At 42.4% G+C, this 17,986-nt stretch overlaps 1 protein-coding gene across 1 annotated transcript in view; it reads left to right on the top strand.

Annotated features, from left to right (window-relative positions):
- Positions 1-17,986, top strand: part of LOC102559211 (glypican-5) — a 674,170-nt gene that overhangs the window by 240,577 nt on the left and 415,607 nt on the right. The window contains exon 4 of the mRNA XM_059730916.1: positions 13,934-14,067. Coding sequence (XP_059586899.1) covers positions 13,934-14,067 — 134 coding nt within the window. The remainder of the gene's footprint in view (positions 1-13,933; positions 14,068-17,986) is intronic.

Raw genomic sequence — 17,986 nt, 5'->3', positions numbered from 1 at the left:
ATCCTGGTGAGCACCCCTTATAAATGTATAGGCAGCTACCAGATCACCCCTAAGCTTGCACTTTTTCCAGGTTGAAGAGTCCCATAGCTCTCAGCCTCTCATAAGGTCTGTTTTCCTGACCTGATCATGTGCATGGCTCTCTTCTGGACTCTCTCAAGTTTCTCCACATCTTTTTTGAACTGTGGAGCCCAAAACTGGATGCAGTACTCCTGCTGTGGCCTCATGAAGGCCAGGTACAATGGGAGAATGACATCCTGGGATTTGCTTGAGAAGCACCTATGGATGCAAGCCAGAGTTTTGCTTGCTTTACTAGATGCAGCATCACATTGATGGCTCATGTTCTTCTTGTGGTCAATCATGACCCTCAAGTCCCTTTTGTTCATAGTGTTAGCCAGGGTAGCACTGCTGAGCCAATAAGCATGCTGCAGGTTTTTCTTCCCAAGGTGGAGAACCTTGTATTTTTCAGTGCTAAACACCATCAGGTTGTCATCTGCCCATTTCCTGAGCCTGTCAAGGTCAGCCTGGATCGCCCTCCTGTCCTCAGGTGTGGACACTTTACCCCAAAGTTTGGTGTCATCGGTGAACTTGGCCAGTCTGCTTCTGACACCATGTCCACATCATTAATGAAGATGTTGAATAGTATAGGCCCAAGGACAGAGCCTTTAGGGACCCCACTGGTCACAGGGCAGCACAATGATTGACTTATGTCAACCACCACCCTCTGGGTCCGACCATGGAGCCAATTCCCCAGCTAGCGGGTCATGGTGAAGCCAAGGCCACAGTTGGCCAGTTTTGCTAAGAGGTGATCATGGAATACCAGCTCAAAGGCTTTTTTAAAGTCAAGATATATGACATCAATCTCTTCTCCATTGTCCAGGTGATAGGTCACCTGGTCGTAAAAGGAAATAAGATTGGTCAAGCAAAACCTAGCCGCAACAAACCTGTGCTGGCTGTCCCTCAGGATGTTGCCATCAGCCAGTCTGTTAAGAATGGTCTCTTTGATAATCTTTTCTAAGACCTTCCCCGGGGTAGAAGTCAGGCTGATGGGCCTGTAGTTTGCCAGATCCACTTTCCTCCCTTTCTTGAAGATAGGCACCACATTGGCCTTCTTCCAATCATTGGGCACTTCACCAGAGTGCCAGGAGTTCTCGAAGATCTGCGCCAGGGACTGAGCTATGATGCTTGCCAGCTCCTTGAGTGCCCAGGGGTGTAGACTGTCAGGGCCGGCTGACTTGAAGGCATCCAGCCTCTCGAGGTGTTCCTTCACAAGGTCAGCATTGATAGAGAGTAAGGAATCTCCCACACCCTGGGTGACATGGGTGACATCTCTTTCTTGTGTTAAAACAGATCAGCTGTGCTGGGACATATCCTGGCACAGCTGATTCACCTAATTTGGGAACACTGGTTTATAGGCTAAGATATGTGTACCAATGTGTATAAGCTAAGATATGTGTACCACAGTACTCTACGTGTACATCATGCCAGAAAACCATTCCTCATGTAATTACGAAGTAGTTTCTGTTACCATCACCAACCTTAAATTCAGGGCTATGCTGTGCCACACTTGCTCATGTTGAGCGATATACTCTTCAACTAGGTCCATTGTCTAAATGGTCCAAGCTAGGAACTCCTGACTTAGGCTGATGAAAAGTTAGTATGTGGTCAGATCTATTGAAGGTAATGGGACTAATTATACATATGGGCTAGGGACAGAAGTTACACATAAACCAGCTTAAGTCATCAGAAACTGGTTTAAACCTGTAACAGAACATACATTCAGTGCATATAAACCAGTTTGGAAATGGTTGAAACTGGTTTGAGAAAAACCTGGTTGAATGTAGTATCAGTCTTAACTGATTGAGGTAAAAGTGGTTTATGGAACTTGAGTCCCAGACCCCTCCTTGGTTTAAGTCCTCCAGCCCAGGAGTGCAGCCCGGTCCAGCCTGGTCCCAGGGGCATAGGCAGCAACTGGCCTGTGGCAGCCCACCCCAAGTGCCCAGCACTGCTGTGAGCAGGTGGCAGGTAACAGGTGCCTCACCTCCACCCTCCATGATAGTTCACTCTGCTGCTGGGAGAGGGAGAGTCAGGCAGCTGCAAGCCAGTTGCTGCCTATGCCCCTGGGCTGTGGGGCAGGGCTGGGCTAGGCCAAGCTGGACTGGGCTGCACTGCTGGGCTGTGGGGCCAGGCCAGATCAGGCTGCAGAGATCCATTGCCTCCCCCCACCACTGCCCACATCCCGCCCCAATCACCCGGCACCACTGTGAGCAGGCGGCAGGTGACAAGTGCTTCACCTCTGCCCACCACAATAAATTTGCTCCTCTGCCACTGGGAGAGGGAGGGGGGCAGGGAGCCATGCTGCAGCTGTAGCCCACCTGTAAACCACAGGCCCTGCCTGGGGCTGGAGACTGGAGGTGGCGGGCACTGCCCTCTGCCCCCTGGGGCTGCCCCAGCCTGGGCTGCATTGCTGCAATGGGGGGCAGCATTGAGTTGGGCTCTGTAACTAGCCCTGGCTCCCCCTGCCCCTGCAGCCAGGTCACATCCCACCTCCCCACTCTCTCTCCCCGTGGCCATCTGGCTACTCCTCAGAAGGACTTGGCTCAGGGCACGATGCCATTTCCCCCACCTCTGCTTCCTGCAATGGGGGTATTACCCCCCTCCCCCGTTCCCTCAGGCTGTTGATGTCTGGCTGCCACGGCTCTGGGCGCGCACACCTGGGTGTACAAGTGGAGCCTGTCAGTGCCCAAACTCCCCCCCCTCCCCCCAACAGAGGGATTAAACTCCCACTTCCCCTCAGGCTACCAGGGTCTAGCCCCACCTCTGCTCCTGCCACCAGCCAGCAAGTGAGTGCGGGTGGGGAGGCTGGGGACCCCTGACAGGGGTTGCTTTTTCCTTCCCCCTCCAGGCCAGGCTGGGGGTTTAAACCCCTCCCTAATCATACTCAGGCCTGGCCCGGCCTGGCCACACCCCACCTCAGCTTAGTTTCTCTCCAGCAGAGGGCTTGCTCTAGCGCCCCCCCCCAACCCACCCCCAGCTTCTGGTCTGAGCTGCTGCAGGTATGTGTCTGCATTTCCAGGCTCAAAAGTGAATGTGTATTTGCTTGCAGTTTGGTTCAATCTATGCAGGTTAGACTATCCTGCAAAGATTGAATCAATTCAGGCTCTGGGTTTTTCAATGTCTGTCCATAGCCATGACGTGCTTACACAGTTGATGGATGAGTTTCCTGTCTGTTTCAACATGAGGAACTCTAGCCCAGAATAAGAGTGGCATGTCATGGTTTAGCTTAAACCTCTTCTAAAGCTAAGCTTGTAAAAAACACTCTTACTCTAGAATACCCTTATGGGGAGTTATTCTAATGTGACTATAGCAGGTTATGTTCTCCCTTTGTCTTTCACTGGTGCTTGTGCTAAGTGATAAGCCCTAACTTTGTGGATATATATTTCAGTCTTTTAGTAATATACTGTTAATTTTTCTCTATAACTTTGTTTTTCCAAAGGCACAGAAACACATCAGTATGTGAATAAACAAAAACATGATGTACCATCACCTTTCCAATTTAATGTAATTAATTTGAGAAGTGAGAAAATGGAAATTAAATTAAATGGAAATCTTTTAATTGATTTCTTCTTGTGTTAACTTCTGAGAATTACCTAATTTTTCTGAGAGCTTTTAAAGTGATTCACTTGGATTGATTCCCAATAGAATTTCCTTTCTGTACTGGATTATTGCAGTTAATAATAAAATTAGTCTTAAGCTTCCTCGGTTGTCAATATCTAAGAACAAATGTCACCACTAACAAGGGATAACTGTCAGAAAAGATTAGTACTTGATCTTAGGTATATTATTAGGGGGGTAAAACAATCATGATCCTCCTTATGCTTTATTATATCCATTCATATTTAAGATGGATAAATATTAGTTAAAATTATTGCATATTAATGGGAATGAAAAAAAAAATCCTAAAAAATAGCGAAAAGCTAATCGTAGAATCATAGAAATTAAGGGCTGGAGGGGACCTCAAAAGATCATCGAAATTGACTTCAGGGTTTTTGTACACTCTGATATTTGATAAATTGTTTGATAACCTGACCTACATGCCCCTTTGAAAAGCAAATGAGGAAAATTGGATTTAAGAATGTGATAAAAGCTTTGCTTTATCGGAATGCACTGAAGCAAGTGCTTAAGTGTGCTGCTGAATCAAAACTTTTGTCCATCATCCAAACTCTGTGAAAATGTTTCGCCCTTTGTTTCAGCAAAACCTCTGTGGAAGATGATTGTAATTTTGCTGAAGTAACAATTGCAGAATTTGATCCAGAATTTCTGTCTACTGTTAATATATGAAATTGCAGCAAAACATGAAGAATCTTGTCTGTTCTATAGAATAGATTCGCAAAAGAAAGGTACACCTGAGCACAAAAAGATCTAGCAGGGCACTTACTTTTTAATAAGCAATTTCATGGCTGGTTTGCAAAAGCTACTCTCTTCTCTATTTTGTGCAGTGCTAATCTTTTCCAATAAATAGTCTACTCTGAAAACTTGACCTTTTTATTCAAAAAAAGAAGAAAGATGAAACCTTACTGAATGGATGGGCAGTCTTTGCATTACGCTTTTCTTATCGATGCCTGGAAACAAACCCACGTTATACATTTTTAGTACAAAAAATTATTAAAACTACAAAAAATATTTACAAAAAAAAATTTAAATATCTGACATCTGCCTTTTTGACTTAATGAAGCTTGCAAGAATGTGCATCTTGCCCAATATCTAATATTTATTAACTTTGCAAATAATATCGGCACAAAAGCTTCTTTTCTTTGTACCCATGTCACTGTATTGGTCCAAACTGTTTTCTCATGGATGAGGAAGGCCATCGCTATTTCACCTTTTGCAAAATAAATAGTGCTGACCACATCCCTCATCCTCCCCTGTTTGACTGCACTGACAGTTTAAAAGATGCTAACCATTAATTAGGGCTAAAAATTCTGCCTGTTCACTTCTGCTACCCTATGCAATGACCCGCTGGATTGTGTGATGAGTTGTCCCTGCCCCCTCATATCTTCTCAACCCAAGGAAAAAACACTGGGATAATAAAATTTGTCAAGGGAGATAGATGTTGGCCCATTGGATTATGATGGATTATAGCTGAGAGCAAAAACTGTTTAAAGAGATGCCAGTGCTTCTAATAATAATTCCAGTTGTAACCACTTAAAAGGCTTTAATTTTATAATTTCAGAGCATCCCTTTATGCAATCAGAGAAAAATTATGTTATGAAATGGTGAAAAGGTCTCCTGCTTTAGGGAGATAAGATTCTCTCCAAGTGTAGAAGGGCATGACATTTTTCCCTTGTTTGATTATATTAGGTATATTAAATATGACCTTAATTTTTAAGGTCGCTCAAGCTGTGAGGGTTCAGAAGCTTTTGAATGAAATTTTTTTCAATTTATTTTGTTAAGCCTTTGCTATAATTACAAACAATCTTTCTTTAAAGGGCAAATGCTAGGGGTCAAATAAATCTTCATATATTCATGTGTGTTTCTATGCTCAGGAAAGTTCACAAAAGAAAACATAATAGGAACACTTAAGATCAAACTTTAGTTAACTTTTTTCAGAAAGACAAATATTTAAGAGCCCTTGACATTTAGAGCAAACAGCGGAAGAAAAATATATGGCATTATAACTGGTTATTGATAATTCAGGAAGCAACAATGAATCAGGAATACCAGAGTGTAGTTTTTCACCTACGGCAAATGCATTTTGTTTATTTTCATCAAGATGACATCTTGGCATTATCAGAACTGAAGAAATGAGATAATTTGTCATCAGTTAACAGTTGAAGCTTAGAAGATTTAATGCAAAACTTAGAAATTCAAAGAAGTAAATTTGAAAAATTCAGTTTTCAAGTAATTGTCTTTGTCTTTGTTAACTAAGGATTAGTCTAGACATTTCTGAGGTAACTGAAAAAATAATTTGGCAAAACAGCAAGTTAGCTTTTCCCCCCCTAATTTCAGTAATTATTCCCAAGTGTTGCCGTCTCTCCCAGTTTTTATTGCACCAATTTGATGGGGTTTTTTCTTACAGCAGCTTCCAGCATCTGGTGATTTACAAGACAATCTAAGCCTCCATTTAGAACAAAAATCAAGTTTCTTGCCCTCATAGTTGAAAAGAAAAGAAAAAAAACCTGAAGTGAATCAATTTACAATCCTGTTTGTTTAAAGTCAGCCTCATGAGTTTGACATGTCTGCTGTTGGTAGCACTACCCTACGATGATGTGAAAGTAACAACAGGGAAACAGGTTCCCAACTTTTTGAGAATAGTTAGCAGAAAAATCACCTGTCAGTAAATTTCTGAAGATTTGCTTTTTAAGTTGTATTTCCCTCTACGTTTTAATTGACACTATGCTTATTACCTTTAATGGAGTTCTAAAAGCATCTGTGATAGTGTTCATTATTTGTATATTATGAATCATACCTGCAGTCTCTCTTTTCACAGCTTTGTATAAAACTTTTAAGTTGTCATCAGGAAAGGGAAGGTGCATCACCTGAAGATTAGTCTCTGTCCCCGTTCTATGCAGCCATAATTCTGGGAAAATCTTTTTTTCTTCATTTTGCCTCTCAAAAACAAGGTAGTTTAGCACTGTGTCTAGCAAAACCCCCAGTTTTTCTTTTTTAATACATATATATGATAGATATGCATTCCCTTCCCTTCCCCAATTATTTCTGGCTTTTTTTTTTCTCTCCCTCTCTATTCCCCATAGACAAGCATAAGCGAGCTGAGACTTAGGATAAGCTTTAACATTTTTATTTTGGTAGCAAGTTTTTGGTTTTGGATATCCACTGTTTTATATTGTATTATTATTAGGTTTGTATTGATTTTTACTGTTGTATATTGTATTATTATCATTTTCGTATTGATTTTTATTGTTTCATATGGATATTGTATGGTTTAGGCCTGTGTTTGTAAGTGAACCAAAGTCATGTCAAGTTTCCATTTTGTATGTCAAGTCTCCATCTTATGTCCTCTTCCTGGGTATCCCCTGTGTCTCAGCTGTATGAGTCACGTACCCCTCCCATGTAAATTGGTTCCTGGATGAATGAGAATGATTGGGAATGATTGAAATACAATGGTAGCAGGCCTCTACTGAATGGCCTTGCATTGATTCATCCAGGAACCACGGACCTCACCCAGGAACAGAGACAAGAACCCAGCATTTGAAAGACAAAAGACCCTGCAGAACCAGCAACTCTACCATTGTACCCCACCATTACAGACACCCGAAACTGCACATCACTGCATGGAGCACACATGCTCAGTACGCCAGGGGCTGACCCTTGCCTGGGCATGCCTCCTGTCACTAGGGTCACACAAGGTGTGCCCCTATAAAAGAGGCGGTGAAGACAGACCCAGTGGGATGCCCTCTCCATCTGGACCAGTACCATGCCACACCACCTATCCACACAGAGGCCCTGCTGGCGACCCCCTCTGGACAACACCTACTGGACAAGGACCCCTTTCCAGCCTGGATAGGTAGTTATCACCCCCCACCCCCTCTTCAACCAAGGACTTGGACTCTGCTTCTCTTCCTTACCTGGACTCCAGCCCTTCCACTGAGTCTCTTTCTCCTGCTGCCATTGTGTGTGTGTGTGTGTGTGTGTGTGTGTGTGTGTGTGTGTGTGTGAGAGAGAGAGAGAGAACCAATAACTTCATGGGGCTGTGTAGTGTATTGTCTATTTAATAAAACTGTTATTTGGACCCCTAAGTTGGGTTTTGCTTTACTATGGTTTGGCCCTGCTCCAATCTCTGCCCCTCATTCCTCTAACTTCTGTCTCATTTCTCCCTTTCCTGCTTCTGACTCACTGCCACCTCCAACACCTGTACTGAGCTCCTCTCTGCCTGCAAACCCCCTGTTTCTTTGCCACTGTCTTATCCCCTCTGCCTTTTCCTTTTTCCCCCAAGCAGCCAGGTTTCTGCCTTGGTTTCTTTCCTGGCTGTCTCCTCCTTGCCACCACTTATCTGCCCTTTCCCTCCCCCCAATATCTCGGCTGTCTGCCTCAGTTTCCAGCCCCAGTCTACCTTAAGTAAACACAAGCCTCAGTTCCTCAGCCAGCTTCTTTGTAGTCCACCGATTCTAATCCCAGTTCTGGCAACTTTCACTTCCTATACTTTAACTCTCTCTCACCTGAACCTTCCCCCAAGTATACCAGGTACTCCAAGCACACACATACATACTGTACCATCCAAGTTAGGAACTTACCTATGTGTATGTGTAGGTGGGTTGTATGTGTGTGAACTGGTGAGTGTGTGTATGTATATATATGTATATGTATGTATATGTCATTGTGTGCATGATATAAGAATTAGTGATCTGTGCCAAAGTTTTGGGGTGTATAGTGTATGTGCTTGAATTGGTGATAGGTATGCATGTGCCTGGGCTGGTTTGGATGTGTATGTGCCTGAGCTGGTAGTGTGTGTGTGTGTGTGTGCGTACGTGCACCTAATTGATTTGTGTGTTTGTATATGTGCAATTGTGTCACACCCTCCTGTCTAACAGTGCAATATTGAGATCCTTAGAGTTGGCCTGACCCCACAGGGCTACATGTGCTCCAGGACATGTATGTGAGAAAATACTGGACTTGGCCAGGAAGTAGGAGACCTGAGTTCTTGGCTCACCTTACTCTCTCTTCCCTAATTCAGTTATGCATCTCTTCAAAACTAAAGATGAATCATGTTTGTAATGTGCAGCCCTGCGTTCAGGAATACCACACCCCATACAACAAGGTATTTTCTGTTGGCTGCTTGTAGGTAACTCCCTGCATACTCTAGGGATATATGTTTGCCTGGTGCCAAACTGGGGAAGTCAGGTGCCTCCACAAGTCAGAACTAGGTAGGGCTGTGGAGGTGCACTAGTCTGCCCATTGAGATAATGGGAAAGCCTTGCACCTCCTGGGATGGAGGAGGTCTGTCTTCTGAGGAAAGCCACGTATTTTGGCCACGCTGCCATGCAGGGTAGGATAAGGGAGAGGAGTGTGTTGCATATAGGAGGGGAGGAAAGGTGCATTACAGAAAATTGTCCCTTCTAATGAAGCATCAGAATTAGTCCAGGTTGAAGAATAAAAATCAGATTCTGATCAGCTAGTCCACATGCTTCTGAAATAGATGTGGCAAATAGCAGTTGGAGAAAGGCCTGGTAGATCTTTGGTGAATAAACAGTGTGGTCTAGTGGAGAAGGAATTGATTAGGGATTGAAAAGGTCTGGATTCTCTCCCTGGTTCTGTTACTGACATGCTGTGTAAAACCCAGCAAGTCACTTTGCATCTCTAAAGCTCCATTTTCCTTTACCCACCTTGTCTGTTGGGTATCAAGCTCTTCTGTATAGGGTATGTTTCATATCTAGTAAAATGGGCCATGATCTCAGTTGCTGAGATCAAGTGACAAATAATTATTATATTCCTCATCTTGTATGAATCCTTCTATGGAATCATAAAAGCTAGGTTATACTTTAATTTATGTAGCATTTCTCCTCTTTTCTGGTGCAGTGATGACAAAGGAAAGATAAATGGACCCCCTGAAAGCCAAGAAATGGAATGAAATGTAACCTGTAACATAGGTTGACCAATCTGTTCTCCCTGCAGAAGATCTGGCTGAATTTTTTTCATTGAACTTTTCTGCTGAGAAATACTGTTTCATCAAACTGATCTTTTTTCAGAAACAATTTAACTTCAATGGAAAATTTTAGTTTTACTGTGAAAAAATTTGAAGCAATATATCTTGTTAGACTTAGACTTAAAATACCATTTTCATCATCATACCAAAAAATTAAATCAGCACACAATACAATTTTGTTTTGTTTGGCCCAAAAATATTTAATCACAACACAATTATTTGTTTGAATAAGTTTGAAACATGTGATGGAAAAACCAAAAAAGACCAAAATGAACCCCCCAAAAATGAAAAAGCAAAACAAAAAATCTCCCAAATTTTTCAAATAAAATTTTACCTAGGGAAAAATTCATTTTTTGTACATTTGTCACACCATCTACTCCCTTGTTAGAACTGTCTTAAAAATAATTCATAAAGATTTGGCTTGGCAGGTCTAATCCTTGATTACACTCTGACATTAGAATAATTAAGGATCCTTTTTGCACTAGCCTGTGTCAAGAAGTTGAAATCATGTTCTGCAAGATCTGAGTGAATGACAGAGATAACTCTATGTAGCAGTGTGACCCAAATGCTATTCTTCTGCCAAGCCTTACATAGCTTTACAATGAGAGTCTTGTTTTATGTTTCCAGTTGTAATTTAAATGTTTTGCTCTTTGAAAGTATGGAAGAGTCTGAAATCAAATATTTCAATTCACAGGGTTCTGTCTTTGAGTAAATTTAAAGCCAGGTCCCATACTTGATGAAACCAAAGCATACAAAGTACTGATCCAAGTGCATGGCTCCGCTTCCTATTGCCTTGCAAAATGTCAGAATTAACGTAATGCATTTAGATTAGATTATTGTAATATAAATTCACTGCAGCAAGTTTAAGATATAAATCCTAACTGCAGGGAGGCTGTTAAGAAGGCCAAGGCAGAGATTGAGCTAGGGCTAGTGACTAGAATTCAAGATAATAAAAAGTCCTTTTTCAAATACATAGGAAGTAAGAAGGCGGCACCGGGCAACATGGGGCCCCTACAGGATAGGCTTGGCAATCTGGTGATTGTGGCAAATGAAAAAGCTGACCTCTTTAACAAATTCTCTGCCTCCATATTCCTGAACAGGGACTGGGACATCTCCCCCACTAGAATTGTGGACAGTCCCAGGGGAGGCACCGCCATGCCTAGGGTCAGGGATGACCTAGTTAGGGAACTTTTGGAGTGGCTGGATGCGTTTAAATCAGTAGGTCCAGATGCTCTTCACCCAAGGATGCTGAGGGAATTGGCGGGGGTCATAGTGGGGTCCCTGGCACGGCTCTATGAGCGCTCGTGGGGCACTGGCCAGGTACCAGAGGATTGGAAAAGGCCTATGTGGTCCCCATTTACAAGAAGGGAAGAAAGGAGGACCCCGGTAATTATAGGCCAGTCAGTCTTACCTCGGTCCTTGGGAAGACCTTTGAGAAAATTATCAAGCACATCTGCAATGGCCCAGCATGGGAGGTAATGCTCAGGAGCAACCAACATGGGTTCACTGAAGGAAGGTCTTGCCTGACTAACCTGGTTTCTCTCTATGATCAGGTCACAATGTCCCTGGATGAGGGTGTTGAGGTGGATGTCATCTTCCTGGACTTTAAGAAGGTCTTTGACATGGTTTCCCACTACATTCTCTCAAAAAAACTAGGTGACTGCGGCATTGATGCCTGCACAGTCAGATGGGTGGCAAATTAGCTAGATGGTTGCACCAAGAGAGTGTTGGTGGATGGGTCTTTTTTGAACTGAAGAGATGTGGGCAGTGGAGTCCCCCAGGGCTTGGTCCTCAGGCCTGTACTGTTCAACATCTTTATCAGTGATCTGGATGTGGGCGTGGAATACACGCTGTCCAACTTCACTGACAACACCAAGTTGTGGGGCAAGGTGGGCACACTGAAGTGGAGGGACAGAATCCAGCTATATCTAGACAAATTACAGAGGTGGGTGGATGAGAATAGGATGGAATTAAACACAGACAAGTGCAAGGTGCTGCATCTAGGGAGAAGGAACCAGCAACACACTTATAGGCTGGGGAACACCTTTTTGTCAACACAGTGGCAGAAAGGGATCTTGGAGTCATTGTTGACTCCAGGATAGACATGAGCCGCCAATGCAAGGAAGCGGTTGGTAAAGCTAACTGCACCTTGTCGTGCATCTACAGATGCATCACAAGCAGGTCCAGGGAGGTGATCCTTCCCCTCTATGCAGCATTGGTCAGGCCACAGTTGGAGTACTGCGTCCAGTTCTGGGCGCCGCACTTCAAGAGGGATGTGGCTAGCATTGAGAGGGTCCAGAGAAGGGCCACTCACATGGTCAAGGGCAGCGGGGCAGGCCTTACAAAGAGAGGCTAAAGGGCCTGAACCTATTCAGCCTCCACAAGAGCGGGCTGAGAGGGGATCTGGTGGCCATTTACAAACTCATCGGGGGAACCAGCGAGAATTGGGGGATGCTCTGTTCCCCTAGGCACCACCTGGGGTTACTAGGAATAACGGCCACAAATTGTTAGAGAGAAGGTTCAAGCTGGACATCAGGAGACATTACCTTATGGTCAGGGCTGCCAGGCTCTAGAATGGGCTCCCAAGTGAGGTGGTACTCTCTCCTACCTTGGAGGTCTTCAGGAGGAGGTTGGACAGATATTTGGCTGGAGTGATATGACCCCAGCACTCAGTCCTGCCTGGCGTAGGACCCTGAGCACTATGATACTATGAAGTTGAATTGGAACAGGCAATAATTCATATTTTTACATGTTGCTCAGCAACTTGTATATGGCCTCCCTCTTTTCATTTCTGATATCTACACTATGACTGCCTTTCAACTGAAAATATTCCTTCATTTTACGTAGCAGTAACATTTCTGGGGAGAACAGATAGAGGCAGATCTGCCCCACACCTTTCCTGTTCAGAGGCATACGCACCATTACAATGTAAAATTGTGTAGATGATAATATTTGAAATCATCCATGTTCATGAACACTTATCACTTATGGCCGATAGACAGGCATAGCTCAGTAAAGTTTTTATTATACATGTGGTAGAATGCACAGTACAACAAAAACCTTTATAATATCAGTATAAAATAAGCTGGTGACATTGGTTCCCTGTGTCCTTTAAATATTTACACCGGGATGATGGATTCTGTGCAGTTGAGGCCTTTGCTTGGTTCTAGTCTGTAAGAGATTTTTTTTGTTTCCTTTTTCAAGTATTTTTTAAATTCTTAATTTAAAATTTTAAAAAGTATTGAAAGGCTTATTTTTTCTTATAAAGCAAGAGTGTTTCCTTTAGCAATAATATTTACCTCTGCTACAGTATGAACATTTTTAGCATATCAGAGTATGGGGCAGTAATTATTTCCTGGTACATGAGATGTTAATACTGACTTCACATTTCCCTGCCCTTGTCTAAAACTTCATGGGAACATCTTTTGGAAAGACAAGGTGAATTCTGACTGGCTACCAGCAAGACAGCTGCCGCCCCCACCCCTCACTACTGATTGGCTAAGAGGGCTGCCTGTCGTGAGGTCCCAACCCTTTTCACTTATTGGCAGCAGGGTGTGGGGCTGTGTGATGGGTAGCTCTTGTAACCAAGCAGCAACAAGGGGCAGGACCATATGACCTACAGCCCTGACAACCAATCAGCAGTGAGGGTTAGGGTCACTGGGCCCCCTTGGGCAATCAGAGGCATGGGGGGAGGGGCTTCACCGCACTCAATACATAAAAATGGCAGCTGTCCCCAGGATCTGCCCTTGAAATTGACCAGCCATGTCCTTGAGTTAGGTAGATCCCTAACTATACCCCATCTACCCTACTTGAAACGGCACAGTTGCCAGATAAATACAAGGGGGTACATGGAAATGTTTTCATCATGTTGAGAGACTCTTTACAAATGTGTCATTCCTGCTGGACTGTTCCTTCACATCAGATGCCATGCTTCCCACCCACACTTTCCCCTTCACATTGGACAAGGAATGAAGTGGAGAGTCCAGTGTAGTACAGAGGGGGGTAGGCTTGCTGTTGGAGTGTACTATAAAGTGTGCTACAGCATGGCACAGCTGTAGCAATCAGCTAATTTTTGCACTGCCTGTTGATACCATATTTTATTGAGTACAGGGATCCTTCCTTAATATTCTCCAGGTGCCTTTTTGCCATGCAGTGCAGAGATTCCCTGTGCATAATAACATAACAGAAGAGCCAAACTTGTTTATCTGCTACTGTAAATCAGTTTTTCAGTTCAAACATAATTACGTTTTCTTTCCTCCTTCTGCTTTGTTACAGGTTGATAAAGTGTGCGGGCAGCCTAAAGGAAGAGAAGTGAAGCCTTCGCCAGACAACACAGTGCAAGTGAAAGAAGTGACTGAAACACAGGCTCTCACATTGACCCATTCTGCTACTCTGAGCAGTAAAAGGAGGTAACCACAAGCAAACAGTACTTTTAAGTAAATGGAAATTAAGCTTGATCTTCATAGTTTGCATTAGCTGTCTCATGTGCAACACATGAACAAACACCCTCCCCTCTCCCTTTCTTCTTCCTCTTGAAATCGCTGTTTCTAGTGCCCTGACTTAGATGCATTCCTTACAATGCCTCTTTCTTTGCAGTGCAGTGCTCCCATGACCTTAGTCTGGCCAGACACCCAGCTCCATCCTTTTCAACAGTATTTCCCTGTGATCAGCAAGGCAAATCACATTTAATATTACACACCATTTTGTGGTACCTGTGACTAAGCAGTAAGTTTTAATAGTGGCTATACCGCTTACATTATATCAAGGAGAAAATGGAAAGTGTTATTAACACTGTAACTCAGTGCTCTGACATAATTAAATCCCACTGAGTGCAATGAGATTTAAATAGAAGCTTCAAGTTAAGCATGTGATGAAATTCATTGAAGAAAAGGGTAGTCTCTTTACTTATGTCCTATACTGTATGGTTAACTAATGAGAAGACCGATATGCTTAAAGTTAAGTTTACAATTAAAAGGGTTTGATGAGTGGGGTACAAAATGGTTAGCACCATGTAGAATCACATGCACTGATAGACTTCTGATAGGTTGCCATCACCTGTAAATACCCCTGGTGTACATATACTTTGCTAGATTTCTTCTCTATCTCATGTATGTCTCTACAGAATTTTTTTCTTTCTTTAATCCCAATGCAGTTCAGTTCCTGCACATTTTTTCTTAACTGCACTAACTCTGTCTCTTTTGAGACACTGGCATGATAGTGGAAATTGGAACAAATGCTGCCTGGTCTGTTAGAAAATCTCTAAATCTGAATATATTTACAACATTGCCACAAAAAGTTATAGATGTGAGTACTACATAGTACTCTTCAGAGATTAACTGAAACCTGCAACTTCGCTGTTGTAGTCATTTTTTAACAGAGAGGTTACTGACCCATATAGGTGGGATGACAAGAAAAGTGAAGGCAAATGATGGTATATGAAAGCACACAGCATGGACAGTATCTCTTTCTGAAAATTGGCATTTTATTACTGAGCTCAGCACAAAGTACTATTTTGACTTGGATAAGGACACTTGACAAAACCAAATACTTACCTTTATTGTCTGTGCTGCTCACAAGCTGGGTCTTGGTCTACCTGTAATTACAGAAATTTATTCTGCTTAACAAAGAATTATGACATCATACTTGGCTTTCAGCTAGAAGAGGCAGGATTTGCAATAATAGTACATTAGGATTTCATTGTTATTTTATGACTCATGGGTCTTATTACTGAATAACTAATTTTGAATTTCTTCAGAAATGCTTTCCATCTATTTTATTTGAATGAAATCTGTCTGTTGAATCAAAAACTACATAGCTTTATTAAAATAAAGCATTAAAGATGTAGTACAGAACGCATCATTAATCCCAGTGAAAATCAGCTTACTTTTGGAGAAGAATAAAACATTTCTGAGCAGTTCTCGGTAGTCTGATACATGCAGAAGTCCCAATTGGCTCAGACTTCTGTCAATCATAATGTGACTTTGTGTATAGCTGGCCCTCTGTCAGAACACCTCCAGTTGGGGAGAACAGAACTTTCCTAGCAGCTCCTAGTATCTCTGAGAAACTTGACAGCCACTAAAGGCCCTTTTTTTACCCTCACATATGCTTTGTGCTGCTTGATGCTATTGCAGATCTAGTCCATTTTCTTCAGTAAGAATTACCTGGTTTTGACACATATGCTAGGGTCTGTGTTCCCTTTTACACGTGCATTTCCTAGCAATGCCATTACATTATGCATGAGCATTGAGGTGGGAATAAACATTCTGACTCCAATCTCACTAGTGTGACAGCAGAATTTGATACCAAGCCGTGTATGGCGCACAAAGATTTTTACCCAGTTTGGAATTCCTGCAGCAGAAAATGAATTCACAGTGGACATCGAGCCTAGGACTGGAACAATTGCAAGAGGTGCCTTAGAATATTTAGGTCTTCTTATAGTGATCCCTTCAACCCTTTCCTCACATATGAGCTTGAAGAGGTGTATTTTCTACTTTAAAAGGTTCCTCTAATTCGGTGCCATCTTAAACAGCATTCAGACATAAACAACACAAAACATCTGTACTTGGAGTTTATTAAGAGAGATGACAAATTGCTCATTACCCTGAAAAACAAACACTTTCCAAGTCTGCTCCCATGTGGAGCCCACTCAAAGCCATTTTTTTCTTGTTTGCTTTCCCATGCTTAGTACCTGTCGCATAATTATACTGCTTTAATTTGTTATTGGGTATGGTCAATTTTAAATCCACAGAATTTTTTTTAGCATTTTGTGTGTGTGTTGCATTGGTAATTGCGCTTTTGTTTGAAAATGACTCGGGAAAAGCACTGGTGTGTGTTTCAGAAATGCATTGACATCTTTTAATTACATCTTTGGAAAATCTCATGATAATTTTCTTCCTTATTTGTTTTCTGATATTATCCTATGCATGTGCTTGATGACCTTTTCTTTCAAATAATTTTTACTTTTTTTTTCTTTTGTTTCTCATTTCTTTCCGTCATTTGCCTGAATTCCTGCCTCTCCCCTACTCCCCAACCTCTTCTGATTGATGCTTATTCTCCCCGGCCTATTCCAGTTCTCTGCCTCTGAAAGCTTCAAAGAATGACAAATCCAGAAGTTTGAAAAAAATCTCTCGGTAAGAATGAAAACAAGGTGACATACTCTGGCAACGTAGCTCAACAAAATATGATGAGGATGTTGGTTCCATTCTGAGCTCCGATTGAGGAATGACCTACTTTTGATTACAGCAACTTTAGAATTCACTTAATAATGTTTTATTATTGTGAAAAGAACTAGGAAGCCCCAAATTCTTATTAAACAAGTTTAGGTCTATTTTATTAAAATCTAAATATTTTGATTTTGTAGGAAGTGAAAATACACTAGAATTCTGAAACTTAAGATATTTTTGAACTAGTGTATATACACAGAGATGCAAAGGATTTCAAAGCCTTTGGGAAGATTGAATAACATAAGCAGTAGACTTTCTTAAGAAGTTGTATTTTTGTCCTCCTGAAGAGAACAGCGCTGTGTAGCCAGCTCTAAAGTTTCTCTGCCATCGTCATATAATCAGAGGTTCCAATGCCGTGTCCATGTGGCATCCCTCACAATCCTGGGCTTTCTACTGAAAAAACAAGCCCTGCCTGCTCACTGTGCTCTGGCATGCCAGAAACCGGTGATTAGGAAGAGTAGACAACTCAGGAGCAGCCTTGAGGGCCCTGGAAGGGCCCTCAATGCATGCCCAGGGTTACATTTAGCTGCTCTGGCTCAGGAACCACTCCCACTATATTTCTCTACCTTCCTTCAGACAGCAGGAAGATTGTACAGAAATGATCATGTGATATAGTAAATGCAGCAGGCCCACTAAATAACCATTTCCACCAAGACAAGGACATAGGATCCTGTGTCTCTGATCCCGCTTCCGCTTTTCGTAATGAAGGAAAGATATATTTTTGCCATTACATTTTAGCTAACATGTCATAACCAACACATGGTAATACAAACAAAACACATCAGGTTTTACTAAGGAAAAGTGAATTGTTCCCATTCATGCCAGTAAGGCGTTGTCCTGATATAAATAATATCCAGGTATGGTATGCTGAGCTCTTGAGCAAATAATGAGAACTGGTCTCTCTCCCTTTCTTCCCACTACTAAACCTGATCTCTGTAATTATTTATGTGTCAATGGGAGAATGATAGATCCAAGATTCTACAAAATCTACAATATTTCACTCCTTGGTATTCAAAATACAGAGGAACACTGTTGTCTGAGGTAGCTCAGCTCAGCTCAGCAAGACAGATATAATCGTGTTTCAGAGCATGTCTCTGGGAAGGGA

This window comes from Alligator mississippiensis, chromosome 7 (assembly GCF_030867095.1).
Source record: "Alligator mississippiensis isolate rAllMis1 chromosome 7, rAllMis1, whole genome shotgun sequence".
In the NCBI taxonomy this organism is placed as follows: domain Eukaryota; kingdom Metazoa; phylum Chordata; order Crocodylia; family Alligatoridae; genus Alligator; species Alligator mississippiensis.
Note: the sequence above shows the minus strand (reverse complement) of the source record. Positions and strands in the feature narration are given on the sequence as shown.